This window comes from Oncorhynchus mykiss, chromosome 24, assembly GCF_013265735.2.
Source record: "Oncorhynchus mykiss isolate Arlee chromosome 24, USDA_OmykA_1.1, whole genome shotgun sequence".
Classification (NCBI taxonomy): domain Eukaryota; kingdom Metazoa; phylum Chordata; class Actinopteri; order Salmoniformes; family Salmonidae; genus Oncorhynchus; species Oncorhynchus mykiss.
The window spans coordinates 14,453,866-14,470,312 of NC_048588.1; the positions used below are offsets into that span (position 1 = coordinate 14,453,866).

At 43.5% G+C, this 16,447-nt stretch overlaps 1 protein-coding gene across 4 annotated transcripts in view; it reads right to left on the bottom strand.

Moving 5' to 3' along the window:
* The window catches only part of LOC110503811 (stAR-related lipid transfer protein 13), a 114,867-nt gene that overhangs the window by 49,105 nt on the left and 49,315 nt on the right, over window positions 1-16,447 (bottom strand). Inside the window, exon 1 of one of the 4 annotated variants that reach the window (XM_036961221.1) lies at window positions 11,669-12,078. The exons of 2 other annotated variants lie outside the window; for them this stretch is intronic. In XM_036961221.1, the coding sequence (XP_036817116.1) occupies window positions 11,669-11,792 (124 nt within the window). In that variant the 5' untranslated portion in view covers window positions 11,793-12,078. Of the gene's footprint in view, window positions 1-206; window positions 514-11,668; window positions 12,079-16,447 lie in introns of those variants that run through there. One more of the 4 variants, XM_036961220.1, reaches the window with a different exon arrangement.

Below are 16,447 nucleotides of genomic sequence, written 5' to 3' on the forward strand. Positions count from 1 at the left end.
AAGCAACACCAGAGTTACTCCATGACTGAGTCCAGCACCTTGCCATGTCCTTATACATTTAGAGTGAGTTTCCACCACCACTCCTACTACAGTATCCACTCAACTAGCTCTAGTCCAGGGCATCAGGTGAGGCTTGCTGCCGCTTAAGGCTGTGTCAGCAAGCCGCATACAACACCCTGGACTAGAGCTCCCATTCCTCCTCCTACCTCCAGCTATCCTCCAGAGCAGCTGTTGCCGGGCAATGATGCGTCCCAGGCGGTATCCGGAGCGACGGCGGTGGTGGTCCATCCTTAGGTAGATATCCTGGCTCTCTTGGGTCATACTGCCCAGACAATCCTGGCTGTCCTGACTCATACTGCTGCCCAGAGACTCACTGCCTGGTCCCTGGGACTCAGAGTGACTGTCAGACAGATCCCTGTACATGACTGCTACTGCAGCATTGGCACTGCTAGACTTGCACACACACACACACACTACACTGGCCTCTGATCTGAAAGTCTGGGGCTCGGAAGGAGAGCTGAGAGGCTAGAGGGGAGGGAGGAGGAGTGCCAGCTACACCTCTCCAGGTCAGGTGATCAGACAGCAGCCAGTGGCAGATCAGTACTTAGAGTACTGCCCACCTTGCTGAGCTCTATCCAGTGTCTGTCTGTGTGAGAGAGGGAGAGGAACCGACTGAACTCCTGAACGCGGGTCTGGAGGGAAATATAAATACCAGAAGAAAGCCTGTGAACTGACTGAGGGAGGAGGACGAGACAGGGAGGAGGACATGGGAGGGCTTAGAAAAACAGTGTTGTTAGGACCCGCCCTGCCCAAAACAATCCTCCGCTGTGGAGTGTGGACTTGCACACAAGTGGCAAGTAAATTTGTTTTTTACATTTAACCTTTATTTAACTAGGCAAGTCAGTTAAAAACTCATTCTTATTTACAATGACGACCTACAAGTTTACTCAGGAGATGGGAGTCTCTCTACCACGCTGACAAAAAGAAAGAGGAGAAATAACACCAAATAATGCATGCAGAGCAGAAATAGGCCGATACACGGGAGAAAGAGAGAGAGACTGCGAAAGAGAGAGAGAGAGAGGCCGATACCCACTAATTATCGAAATCCAGAAAAGAGCCGTTCAATTCTACAACCACCTAAAAGGAAGCGATTCCCAAACCTTCCATAACAAAGCCATCACCTACAGAGAGATGAACATGGAGAAGAGTTCCCTAAGCAAGCTGGTCCTGGGGCTCTGTTCACAAACACAAACACACCCCACAGAGCCCCAGGACAGCAACACAATTAGACCCAATCAAATCATGAGAAAACAAAAAGATAATGACTAGATACATTGGAAAGAATTAACAATTAAACAGCAAACTAGAATGCTATTTGGGCCTTAACAGAGAGTACACAGTGGCAGAATACCTGTCCACTGTGACTGACCCAAACCTAAGAAAAGCTTTGACTATGTACAGACTCAGTGAGCATAGCCTTGCTATTGAGAAAGGCCACTGTAGGCAGACCTAGCTCTCAAGAGAAGACAGGCTATGTGCACACTGCCCACAAAACAAGGTGGAAACTGAGCTGCACTTCCTAACCTCCTGCACCAATGTGTGACCATATTAGAGACACATATTTCCCTCAGATTACACAGATCCACAAAGAATTAGAAAACAACCCGATTTTGATAAACTCCCATATCTACTGGGTGAAATACCACAATGTGCCAACACAGCAGCAATATTTGTGACCTGTTGCCACAAGAAAAGGGCAACCAGTGAAGAACAAACACCATTGTAAATACAACCCATTTTATGCTTATTTATTTTCCCTTTTGTACTTTAACCATTTGTACATCGTTACAACACTGTATATATACATAATATGACATTTGTAATGTCTTTATTCTTTTGGAACTTATGTGAGTGGAATGTTTTCACTTTTGAATAGTATCTACCTCACTTGCTTTGGCAATGTTAACATATGTTTCCCATGCCAATAAAGCCCCTTGAATTGAATTGAATTGAATTGAATTGAAAGAATGAAGAGAGTAAAAAGAAGGAGAGAGATGAACGAGAGGGAGAATGCTAATCTCTCCTCCCCAAACTCACCATTCCCCAACAACCCCCTCTCCACCCCCAGGCCCCCGCCCACACCCATTCTCTAACACCACTCTCAGCCCGTCTCCATTCACAGTGGTGTTCAACAGGACAGGAAGCCTGTGGCACCTTGTGAAGAAGAAACCATTGAGCCTAAACACCGGGATTATAATGAATATCAATTGGTTAATACAGACCCCAGTAAGCTTTCCGGTTCATTAAAACAGCCATGCTACTGCCACAACATTACAGCCTCTAGAATTTGAGATTGAGATATGATGATAAGATACAGTTGTCACGTCCTGACCTTAGTTCCTTTTTTATGTCTCTATTTTAGTTTGTTCAGGGCGTGAGTTGGGGTGGGCATTCTATGTTTGTTCTGTGTGTTATAGTTCTATGTGTTTGGCCTGGTATGGTTCCCAATCAGAGGCAGCTGTCAATCGTTGTCTCTGATTGAGAACCATATTTAGGTAGCCTGTTCCCACCTGGTGTTTGTGGGTAGTTGTTTTCCGTTTCAGTGTTTGCACCATATGGGACTGTTTCGGTTTTCATTTATTCTCTTGTTCTTTTGTATTTAGTGTTCAGTTAATTAAAGGAAATAGGAACGCGTGCTGCGCTTTGGTCTACTCCTTCTTCCTCAGACGAACCGCGTTACAGCAGTTGGCAATAGTGAAGTTTAAACTAAATAATACTAAAAGTAGATCTTGAAACTTGATAACCTTCCAGTAGTATTGTTGAGTTTGGAACAGGATGGAACAACAGAAGTGATCATTCACATTTAAAACAGAGTCCACATCCTTGCAAACAGAGCAGACCCACCCACTCCCAGTCTCAGCGGGCCATTCTGGTGCTGTCACCCCTCTCAACATACAGCCTGCCTGTGTCCAGCAGCACAGGGCTCCACATGGGACTGGCGCTGCTAGAGGCCACACCACCAAGCTAAAGAGTCAAAGGGTGCCTCCCAAATACAGGGTTGGGTAGGTTACTTTCTAAATGTAATCCGTTACAGTTACTAGTTACCTGTCCAAAATTGTCATCAGTAATGTAACTTTGGATTACCCAAACTCAGTAATGTAATTTGATTACATTCAATTACTTTTTAGATTATTTTCCCCTTAAGAGGCATTAGAAGATGTCACGTTCTGACCTTAGTTCTTTTGTTATCTCTTTGTTTTAGTATGGTCGGGGCGTGAGTTGGGTGGGTTGTCTATGTTAGTTTTTCTATGATTTGCTATTTCTGTGTTTGGCCTGGTATGGTTCTCAATCAAAGGCAGCTGTCAATCGTTGTCCCTGATTGAGAACCATATTTAGGGAGCCTGTTTTCTATTGTGTTGGGTGGGTGATTATTTTCTGTTTTCTGTTGTGTGTCTGCACCAGCCAGAACTGTTTTCTGTTGTGTGTCTGCACCAGCCAGAACTGTTTTCTGTTGTGTGTCTGCACCAGCCAGAACTGTTTTCTGTTGTGTGTCTGCACCAGCCAGAACTGTTTTCTGTTGTGTGTCTGCACCAGCCAGAACTGTTTTCTGTTGTGTGTCTGCACCAGCCAGAACTGTTTTCTGTTGTGTGTCTGCACCAGCCAGAACTGTTTTCTGTTGTGTGTCTGCACCAGCCAGAACTGTTTTCTGTTGTGTGTCTGCACCAGCCAGAACTGTTTTCTGTTGTGTGTCTGCACCGGCCAGAACTGTTTTCTGTTGTGTGTCTGCACCGGCCAGAACTGTTTTCTGTTGTGTGTCTGCACCGGCCAGAACTGTTTTCTGTTGTGTGTCTGCACCGGCCAGAACTGTTTTCCGTTGTTGGTTTATTGTTTTTGTTCAGTGTTCAAGTTCTTTATTAAAGATATGGACACATACCACGCTGCACCTTGGTCCTCTTCTCCTTCATACGACAACCGTTACAGAAGAAGACAAAAATGTACACTGCCGTTCAAAAGTTTGGGGTCACTTAGAAATGTCCGTGTTATTTAAAGTAAAGCAAAAAAAAATGGTCCATTAAAATAACATCAAATTGATCAGAAATACAGTGTAGACATTGTTAATGTTGTAAATGACTATTGTAGCTGGAAATGGCAGATGTTTTATAGAATATCTACATAGGCGTACAGAGGCCCATTATCAGCAACCATCACTCCTGTGTTCCAATGGCACGTTGTGTTAGCTAATCCAAGTTTATCATTTTAAAAGGCCTATGAATTTAATTGTTTTTATCGGCATGAATTAGATTGAGCAATAAACGGCCAATTTTTATTCCATAGGCTGGGATCCGCAATATGCAGCTGTTGCAAGAGCGCATTTTTCACTGGCTGTCCACTGGTTTGAAAAACAATGATTGATAGGCAACTTAAACTTCTTGAATTCAAACAATATTGGGCGCAAATAGCTAAATGAGAGAGCAGCAATGTGATTCACATCAATGTGCTACGTAGATTTCAATAATAAGTGATATCCGTATCACCGTAGACTACACCACTGCTGTCATCCTTACCTCCAAGCGTTTATTCAAGTTGGATAATCTTTGGATGCCGACTGCAGTCGCACTATTGGAAGACATAGCTTGGACTGTAGCCTACAAAAGCTTATTCTTGCTCTTTTCCAGCGATCCATCAAACACATTTGGTGTGTCATCATAGTGGTATCTGACTTGTTGTCAGACTCGCTCAGGTGGAACAAACTTAAACTTCTGCCTTTTTTCAATGCTGATTTCAATGTTATTGAGAAAACAGTGTCAAAGTGTTTTTCTGAATTTAAATTAATCCTCGAAGTAGTCATCTAGTTATTCAAAGGTTATCTGTAATCTGATTACAATACTTATGCTGGGAGTGTAACGGATTACAGTTACCGGTTTTGTAATCCCTTACATGTAACAGATTACATGTAATCCGTTACTCCCCAACCCTGCCCAAATAACACCCTATTCCCTATAGTGCTCTGGTCAAAAGTAGTGCACTATATAGGGAATAGGGTGGTGCCATTTGGGATGCAGGCAAACAGTCAAACAGACCCTGTCCTTCTGGCTGGCAGGACCCTCCCTGTGCAACAAAGACCACCATTCACCCACAGCTCCCTTCACTTCAGAGCCCCACAACCCTCTATATGCTTTCATGCACTACCTCTGGCTTTGACTAGCTATCCCCCCCCCCCCCCCTCTCCCACACACACACACCAGGAGCTGTTATACTGTGGTCCTGTGGATAAACTGTTTGTTCAGGTATTGGGTGGTGCTGTGACATTGTGCAAATGATTTCATGTGTTGACTCTACTGTTAATCACACACACACACACAAACTAAGGGTGTTAGTTCATGGAAGTGAGGGGATGGAGGTCCCTGTCTCTGGTGTGTTGGGTGGCTGCACTGCTCTGATCATTCCTGTAGTCTGAGCTTTGTGATGCTATGTGCTCTTTGGTGCTAGGTGCTACAGTATGTGGTGCTAGGTACTATGTGGTGTTAGGTGCTCTGTGGTTCTACGTGCTCTGTGGTGCTAGGTACTATGTGGTGCTAGGTGCTCTGTGGTGCTAGGTGCTCTGTGGTGCTAGGTGCTACAGTATGTGGTGCTAGGTGCTCTGTGATGCTAGGTACTCTGTGGTGCTAGGTGCTCTGTGGTGCTAGGTACTCTGTGGTGCTAAGTGCTATGTGTTGCTAGGTGCTCTGTGGTGCTAGGTGCTCTGTGGTGCTAGGTGCTATGTGGTGCTAAGTGCTATGTGGTGCTAGGTGCTCTGTGGTGCTAGGTGCTCTGTGGTGCTAGGTGCTCTGTGGTGCTAGGTGCTCTGTGGTGCTAGGTGCTCTGTGGTGCTAGGTGCTCTGTGGTGCTAGGTGCTATGTGTTGGTAGGTGCTATGTGTTGCTAGGTGCTATGTGTTGCTAGGTGCTATGTGTTGCTATCTGCTATAATGCATTTTTATTATTTATCCCAACAGGATGGAACCAGGGTTGGCGATAGTATTACTAGGTGGTTGGAACCAGGGTTGGAGATAGTATTACTAGGTGGCTGGAACCAGGGTTGGAGATAGTATTACTAGGTGGCTGGAACCAGGGTTGGAGATAGTATTACTAGATGGTTGGACCCAGGGTTGGAGATAGTATTACTAGATGGTTGGACCCAGGGTTGGAGATAGTATTACTAGATGGTTGGACCCAGGGTTGGAGATAGTATTACTAGGTGGTTGGACCCAGGGTTGGAGATAGTATTACTAGGTGGCTGGAACCAGGGTTGGAGATAGTATTACTAGGTGGCTGGAACCAGGGTTGGAGATAGTATTACTAGGTGGCTGGAACCAGGGTTGGAGATAGTATTACTAGGTGGTTGGAACCAGGGTTGGAGATAGTATTACTAGGTGGCTGGAACCAGGGTTGGAGATAGTATTACTAGGTGGCTGGAACCAGGGTTGGAGATAGTATTACTAGGTGGCTGGACCCAGGGTTGGAGATAGTATTACTAGGTGGTTGGACCCAGGGTTGGAGATAGTATTACTAGGTGGTTGGAACCAGGGTTGGAGATAGCATTACTAGGTGGTTGGAACCAGGATTGGAGATAGTATTACTAGGTGACTGGAACCAGGGTTGGAGATAGTATTACTAGGTGGATGGGACCAGGGCTGGAGATAGCATTACTAGGTGGTTGGAGCCAGGGTTGGAGATAGCATTACTAGGTGGCTGGAACCAGGGTTGGAGATAGTATTACTAGGTGGATGGAACCAGGGTTGGAGATAGCATTACTAGGTGGTTGGAGCCAGGGTTGGAGATAGTATTACTAGGTGGTTGGACCCAGGATTGGAGATAGTATTACTAGGTGACTGGAACCAGGGTTGGAGATAGTATTACTAGGTGGATGGGACCAGGGCTGGAGATAGCATTACTAGGTGGTTGGAGCCAGGGTTGGAGATAGTATTACTAGGTGGCTGGAACCAGGGTTGGAGATAGTATTACTAGGTGGTTGGAACCAGGGTTGGAGATAGCATTACTAGGTGGCTGGAACCAGGGTTGGAGATAGTATTACTAGGTAGTTGGATTCAGGACTGATCAGAAGCAACTGGGTAAATGTTTAGGCTCTGGTCTGGTATGAAGTGGGGAGTTACTCAGAGAGAAACGATAGTAGCCCTGCATGACTCTGGCTTTGGTCTGGCTCCTGACCAGCGGTAGCTTCAGAATGACTGATGAATTCCACCCCATGATCCAAAAAAACAACCTGTTAGACTGGGTATAATGCTGGGCTGCAGTAGGAATGTCCTGTTTGATTGTAAGAACTGAAGACATTTCAAAGAGAGAAATCCCAGGTCCAATATGACTGTGCCAGGTGCTTTCACTTTGAGGACAGTCTTGGCTGGGAGTCTCTTATTCACGCCAAGCACATGTTCTAGAGCAGGTGCCAGCTGAAGAGAGACTCGATCCCTCAATGTCAGCCAGGTCTTATCATGGAGCTGGATTATAGGACATGTAACTATTGTTTCTGTAATAGATGTCAGAATTACTCCTCAGTGAAAACACAACCTACAGGCATAGGACAACCTGGTAATAGGACAAGACCATTTCCAAAGAGGTGCTGTTACTTAATGGTCTCATAGAAATGTAATAGATGTGTTAAAATGATGACTCATTATGACAGTTAGAAGCAATAGAACACCAGCCAGCCAAGTCTGATCGACGCTTGCACACACAGGTCAGACAGTCAGCAGCCCAGCCCAGCCCATAAACAGTCCCTGATTGTTTAGAGTGCTTCTAAACAGACAGCAGGCCAAGGCTAGTAGTAGGTCCAATGGATGGGCTGCCAGATACATGGCATCATGGCATATCACCAGGATACAAATATGGAATAGAATGTTGGATTCATGTGTCAACCTTTCAAACAACGCAGCAACAACAAAGCAACAATGCAGCCACAGGACTCTAAAGTCAGTTAAACTCGAGAGGTGTTTCAGTACTCCACAGCTGAGTACTCCACAGCTGAGATGGACTGACAGGATTTAAACAACATTAAATACACCTCGACAGACATGTTGCTAAAACAAGACAAAGACAATATTGTGAAGGTTGATCACATACTGTGCAGTGCATTCAGAAAGTATTCAGACCCCTTTACTTTTTCCACATTTTGTTACGTTACAGCCTTATTCTAAAATTGATTAAATTCTATTTTTTCCTCATCAATCTACACACAATACCCAGTAATGTCAAAACAAAATTTGCTAATTTATTAAAAATAAAAACTGAAATATCACATTTACAAAAGTATTCACACCCTTTACTCAGTAATTTGTTGAAGCACCTTTGGCAGCAAGTTCAGCATTGAGTCTTCTTGGGTTTGACGCTACAAGAGTGTCACACCTGTATTTGGGGAGTTTCTCAGTTTCTTCTCTGCAGATCCTCTCAAGCTCTGTCAGGTTGGATGGGGAGCGCAACTGCACAGCTATTTTCAGGTTTCTCCAGATATGTTTGATTGGGTTCAAGTCCAGGCTCTGGCCTGGAGACTAGTCCCGAAGCCACTCCTGCGTTGGCTTGGCTGTGTGCTTAGGGTTGTTGTCTTGTTGTGAACCTTCCCCCCTGTCTGAGGTCCTGAGCGCTCTGGATTAGATTTTCATCAAAGATCTCTCTGTACTTTGCTCCGTTCATATTTCCCTCGATCCTGACTAGTCTCCCAGTCCCTGATGCTAAAAAATATCCCCACCACATGATGCTGCCACCACCATGCTTCACCGTAGGGATGGTGCCAGGTTTCCTCCAGACGTGACGCTTGGCATTCAGGCCAAAGAGTTCAATCTTTCATCAGACCAGAGTATCTTGTTTCTCATGGCCTGAGAGGCGTTAGTCTTTAGGTGCCTTTTGGCAAACTCCAAGCGTGCTGTCATGTGCTTTTTTACTGAGGAGTGGCTTCCGTCTGACCACTCTACCATAAAGACCTGATTGGTGGAGTGCTGCAGAGGTGGTTGTCCTTCTGGAAGGCTCTCCCATCTCCACAGAGGAACTCTAGAGCTCTGTCAGAGTGACCATCGGATTCTTGGTCACTTCCCTGACCAAGGCCCGTGATCAGTTTGGCCATGTGGCCAGCTCTAGGAAGATTCTTGGTGGTTCCAAACTTCTTCCATTTAAGAATGATGGAGGCCACTGTGTTCTTTGGGACCTTCAATGCTACAGACATTTTTTGGTACCCTTCCCCAGATCTGTGCCTCAACACAATCCTGTCTCTAACCTCTACGGACAATTCCTTTGACCTCATTGCTTGGTTTTTGCTCTGACATGCACTGTCAACTGTGGGACCTTATATAGACAGGCTTATATAGACAGCCTTTCCAAATCATGTCCAATCAATTGAATTTACCACAAGGGTACTCCAATCAAGTTGTAGAAACATCTCAAGGATGATCAATGATGCACCTAATAGCAAAGGGTCTGAATACTTATGTAAATAAGGTATTTATGTTTTTTATGTTTTATACATTTGCAAAAAATGCTAAAAACCTGTTTTCGCTTCGTCATTATGGGGTGTTGTGTAGATTGCTGAGGATTTGTTTTAGTAAATTAATTTTAGAATAAGGCTTAACATAACAAAATGTGGAAAAAGTCAAGGGGTCTGAATACTTTCCGAAGGCACTGTATATCCCCTACAGTGTTGCAATAAAATTTGCAACACAGATTAAGGACACAGATTAAGCCTAGTCCTGGACTAAAAACCAAACTCAATGGAAAATCACAATTGAAAGTGCTATATAGTCCAGGACTGTGTCCAGGAAACCGGCCCATATTATTGCAATAAGAAGACATAACTGGCACCAATCTGATTCAATTACAGTCTCCTGGGACAGTTGAGGTCAACATCTATCACATAACATCATAACATCATTATAATACTGAAATACAGATGGAGAACAGATCCCTCTAAAATATTTAATAACCTACTAGACTACTGTCCTGCTGTATGGATAATTTGACTGGTACCCCCTAGTGGTGTACTGGGCTCCCTACACACACAGACCATGATTCAGCAGCTCTTTTGAAAATACAATATCATTCTCCCAGCAAGAAGCTACAGCTGTATTTTAAATATCTGACAGAAAGGTACCTGAAGGAAATAACTATCAGTGGATGTGTCCCAAATGGCATCCTATTCCCTGTATAGTGCACTACTTTTTACCAGAGCCTTATGGGCCCTGGTCAAAAGTTGTGCACTATAAAGGGAATTATTTTTTGACATTTATTTCACCTTTATTTAACCAGGTAGGTTAGTTGAGAACAAGTTCTTATTTAAAACTGCGACCTGGCCAAGATAAAGCAAAGCAGTGCGACACAAACGACAACACTGAGTTACACATGGAATAAACAAACATGCAGTCAATAATAATACAGTCTATATACAGTGAATGTTATTTGGGATGCATATTCTGCACATTTGAATTATGAGGCAAACTAATCCAGGAAACAATTCTAACCATTAAGTATAGCCTCAGCAGCAGTGGCAGTAGGGGGTCTGGTCTCTAACCCACCGTTTCATACATCTTCTACTACAGGCTTAGCACAAACTCACATTGGGATAATAATGGGTCTTGCTTTGGTGCTACATGTGAGAGAACATTATTCACATATATTGTGATATTGTTTTGCTTTCAATCCAAATCAATCATTATAACCAACCAGCAGTAAATAAAAAGTAAAATTGTATTGCAAATTGGTTTGGTAATTTATAATTATTATTGTAAATTAGAAGATCTTTAAAAAAAAATAAACAAGAGCAAGGTAAGTCACATGTAAAACTAAGGTAAGTACACCTGGTGTACACGTGTTAATGGATATGATTACTGTAGAAGAAGAATTATGAGGACAACTGTGCAGAATGTATTCTGTGCATATAGGCTGCGTTTACACAGACAGCTCAATTCTGATTTTTTTCCCCACTAATTGGTCTTTTGACCAATCAGATCAGCTCTGAAAAAGATCTGATGTGAAAAGTCAAAAGACCAATTCTTGGGAAAAATGTCAGATTTGGGCTGCCTTAGGTCAATCCACCAATCAGCGGTACGATGTATAGTTTAAAGCAGCAATCAGCAGTAGGAACAATAACAAAGCGTTTTCCGCGTACCTGTTTCGTTAAAAAGCTTTGTGGATTCAAGGACTGAGCATCCATGATATCACAATTATAGTTGTAACCATGTTTTGAGGCTACATCGCTTTTGTTTACATTAACTGTGTTTACAGACATTGCAGTAAAACAAGTTTATATTTTGGGTTCTGATGGGGCATGACAGTTGAACTAAACTCATATGAGGCATTTATAAGATATACTCTTCAAGAATCAATGGGTAGGGTTACATATCATTAATGTATACGTCCAAAAATGGATCTAGCAACTGCTGATTGCCCCTTCAACATTCACTTGATTGATTAGAACATTAACTACAGCCAAGTTTGTAACTTAGTGGGTTTATTTAAGCTACTTGTTTAATAAAATCATGTTGGAAAACAGTTATATGCTGGACTCTATCTGTGTAAAAAAAAAGTTTTAATCTAATAAAGTTAAGAATGGCTATTTTCTAACAGAATAAATACATATCAAATAAATATAGTGTGTATTCAATACTACACCGATACTTTTTGAAGACTGACCTGCGAGTCTTCGCTCCCTGACATTTTTCCATAGTAGATCCCAGGCTTTCGACGTGGAATCGCGCAGCGTCTCACTGAAACACCGCCGCAGCTTCAGTTTCATCGATTTGCGCTTAGTTGTCATAGTAAATCCGGGTGTCCATCATAATAAAACAAATCCCGATCCTCATGAACCCGTTATTGCGTCTTTCCTCTGAATGCGAGAGTAGAGTGTAACCATTCATTAACCAGCCATACATTTGACCGAAGAACAGATACCTGTTCTGTATAAAGTATCCATCTTTGCCAAGTCCTTCAATTAAACGATATTTGATTCGGCAGCCCCGTGCCGGACAAAGCTAGGACCAGATGTGTGGTGTTTGAAGTTTCCACCACGGTGACGGTCAGTCTATACTCACAGATAGACTACTCTAGCTGCTCTCTCTCCCTCCCTTTATCTTTCACCCCTCCACTTCCCTCCCTCCCTTCTTCCCTCTCACTCACCAGGCTACACTCACTTTCACTACACTATACAGAGCTTTCACTCTTGTGAATAAGAAGTAATACACATGGAATGTTTCAGAAAATGTGAAATTAGGGCTACATCAAAATTGATTTATAGAGATGTTGGGTTTTATGTTAAAAAGAAAAGTGAGTTAAAATGAAGTGTGTTTTTCTTTCTGATACACAAACTTGTCAGAGGTCAAACCCCCCTGAAGGAGAGGAAAGTTAAGCCTTGTGACTTTGCAGTGTCACTATCACACCAGACATCATAGTGACTTTGCTGTGTCAATATCACACCAGACATCATAGTGACTTTGCTGTGTCACTATCACACCAGACATCATAGTGACTTTGCTGTGTCAATATCACACCAGACCTCATAGTGACTTTGCTGTGTCACTATCACACCAGACATCATAGTGACTTTGCTGTGTCAATATCACACCAGACATCATAGTGACTTTGCTGTGTCAATATCACACCAGACATCATAGTGACTTTGCTGTGTCACTATCACACCAGACATCATAGTGACTTTGCTGTGTCAATATCACACCAGACCTCATAGTGACTTTGCTGTGTCACTATCACACCAGACATCATAGTGACTTTGCTGTGTCAATATCACACCAGACATCATAGTGACTTTGCTGTGTCAATATCACACCAGACATCATAGTGATTTTGCTGTGTCAATATCACACCAGACATCATAGTGACTTTGCTGTGTCAATATCACACCAGACATCATAGTGACTTTGCTGTGTCAATATCACACCAGACATCATAGTGACTTTGCTGTGTCAATATCACACCAGACATCATAGTGACTTTGCTGTGTCAATATCACACCAGACATCATAGTGATTTTGCCGTGTCAATATCACACCAGACATCATAGTGACTTTGCTGTGTCAATATCACACCAGACATCATAGTGACTTTGCTGTGTCAATATCACACCAGACATCATAGTGACTTTGCTGTGTCAATATCATAATAAGTTCAACTCCAGATATTATCGTGACAACAACCGGTTCAGTCTGCAGTAGCTTACTCAATGTTTTTCATATATAAAAGTAAAAAATGCTTTATTGAGATAATCGGGGTGCCATGAGTAGAAGTAGACAGTGTAGAAGAAGTGCAATATCTGTCTTATTCCCTGTTCAGCCCATGTTTGACCTAAGCCTTATAATGTCAACCTAGCTGAACTTCAGCAGACAGTTATGCAGTAATATAATTCTCTCAGATCTATAATACACAAGGACCAGCTGGACACTGACAGACAGCTTCTATAATAGATAGTCCTGCCTCCTGACCTGAACTCTGCTGTAACCCCCCCACACCCCCACTCTCTCCCTAACTCTTCCCTCTATTTCCCTCTCTCTCTCTCCCTCTCTCTCCCCCTCTCTCTCCCTCTCTGTCTCCCCCTCTCTCTCTCTCTCTCTCCTCTCTCTCCCTCTCTCCCCCTCTCTCTCCCCCTCACTCTCTCCCTCACTCTCTCCCTCACTCTCTCCCTCTCCGCGTCCAGCTGGGATAACATTACTTAATTTCCACCAGGACATTCACCGCTCATTGCTCTTCCCTGGTATAGGGTTCAGGCTGGTGATTTACACCGCAGGGTCAGCACCAGGCTATATCTTACTGGAGAACAACACACTGGAGGGTCAGCACCAGGCTATATCTTACTGGAGAACAACACACTGGAGGGTCAGCACCAGGCTATATCTTACTGGAGAACAACACACTGGAGGGTCAGCACCAGGTTATATCTTACTGGAGAACAACACACTGGAGGGTCAGCACCAGGCTATATATTACTGGAGAACAACACACTGGAGGGTCAGCACCAGGCTATATCTTACTGGAGAACAACACACTGGAGGGTCAGCACCAGGTTATATCTTACTGGAGAACAACACACTGGAGGGTCAGCACCAGGCTATATCTTACTGGAGAACAACACACTGCAGGGTCAGCACCAGGCTATATCTTACTGGAGAACACCACACTGCTGCTCTCTCTATAAAGGCTAATAACTATGCTATGCATGGAACTCCTCAGCGGTGACATGCTTGTTGCTATTTTCAGCTCCACTTGTCCATGCCCCATTGGGCAGAATGCCTGAAGGAACACACACGCACACGAGCACACACACTGAATTGACCCCGACCCTGATTATGAAACCCTCTACCAGCCAGAACAAAGGCTGTTGTTATCTCTGTAGAAGATTATGGCTAGACTGAGACAGACAGACAGACAGACAGACAGACAGACAGACAGACAGACAGACAGACAGACAGACAGACCCACCCACCCACCCACCGACCCACCCACCCACCCACCCACCCTACTAGAATCTGTAGTCAAATGTCTACTGTTTGCTGATGATCTGGTGCTTCTGTCACCAACCAAGGAAGGGCCTACAGCAGCACCTAGATCTTCTGCACAGATTCTGCTAGACCTGGGCCCTGACAGTAAATCTCAGTAAGACCAAAATAATGATGTTCCAAAAAAAGGTCCAGTAGCCAGGACCACCAATACAAATTCCATCTAGACAACGTTGCCCTAGAGCACACTAAAAACTATACATACCTTGGCCTAAACATCAGCGCCACAGGTAACTTCCACAAAGCTGTGAATGATCTGAGACAAGGCAAGAAGGGCATTCTATGCCATCAAAAGGAACATAAAATTTGTCATACCAATTAGGATCTGGCTAAAAATACTTGAATCAGTTATAGAACCCATTGCCCTTTATGGTTGTGAGGTCTGGGGTCTGCTCACCAACAAAGAATTCACAAAATGGGACAAACACCAAATGAAGACTACATGCAGAATTCTGCAAAACTATCCTCTGTGTACAACGTAAAACACAAAATAATGCATGCAGAGCAGAATTAGGCCGATACCCACTAATTATCAAAATCCAGAAGAGCCGTTCAATTCTACAACCACCTAAAACGAAGCGATTCCCAAACCTTCCATAACAAAGCCATCACCTACAGAGAGATGAACCTGGAGAAGAGTCCCCTAAGCAAGCTGGTCCTGGGGCTCTGTTCACAAACACAAACACAAACACACCGCACAGAGCCCCAGGACAGCAACACAATTAGACCCAACCATATCATGAGAAAACAAAAATATTATTACTTGACACATTGGAAAGAATTAACAAAAAAACAGAGCAAACTACAATGCTATTTGGCCCTAAACAGAGAGTACACAGTGGCAGAATACCTGACAGTTACTGACCCAAACCTAAGGAAAGCTTTGACTATGTACAGACTCAGTGAGCATAGCCTTGCTATTGAGAAAGGCCGCTGTAGGCAGACCTAGCTCTCAAGAGAAGACAGGCTATGTGCACACTGCCCACAAAACAAGGTGGAAACTGAGCTGCACTTCCTAACCTCCTGCACCAATGTGTGACCATATTAGAGACACATATTTCCCTCAGATTACACAGATACACAAAGAATTTGAAAACAAACCCGATTTTGATAAACTCCCAAATCTACTGGGTGAAATACCACAGTGTGCCATTACAGCAGCAAGATTTGTGACCTGTTGCCGCAAGAAAAGGGCAACCAGTGAAGAACAAATACCATTGTAAATACAGCTCATTATTATGTTTATTGATTTTCCCTTTTGTACTTTAACCATTTGTACATCGTTACAACACTGTATATAGACATAATATGTATTACTGTTTGGGACTTCTATGAGTGTAATGTTTACTGTTCATTTTTATTGTTTATTTCACTTTTGTATATTATCTGCTTCACTTGCTTTGACAATATTTAACATATGTTTCCCATGCCAGAGAGAGAGATAAGAGGGAGGGAGGTGCAGAGAGAGGAAATATCAATAATCTCCTCTCTGACTCTCTGAATGTTTGTTTTGGACAAGCCACTCAAACCACTCCTCATCTCGTTGAGAAACATGCAACTTCTCAGAGAGCTAGTTTACTTCTTTGCTCTCTCTCTTTCTCCATCTCCATCTCTCTCTCTCTCTCTCTTTCTCCATCTATCTCTATCTCTCTCTCTCTCTCTTTCTCCATCTCTCTCTCTCTCTCCCTCTCTCTCTCCCTCTCGCATGTTTACATTATGTGTGTGTGTATGCGTGGGTGCATGTGTGTATGTGTGTGTGTGTGTGTGTGTGTGTGTGTGTGTGTGTGTGTGTGTGTGTGTGTGTGTGTGTGTGTGTGTGTGTGTGTGTGTGTGTGTGTGTGTGTGTGTGTGTGTGTGGGGGTGCATGTGTATGTGTGGAATGTTGTCCGATCGGCGCAGTGAGAAA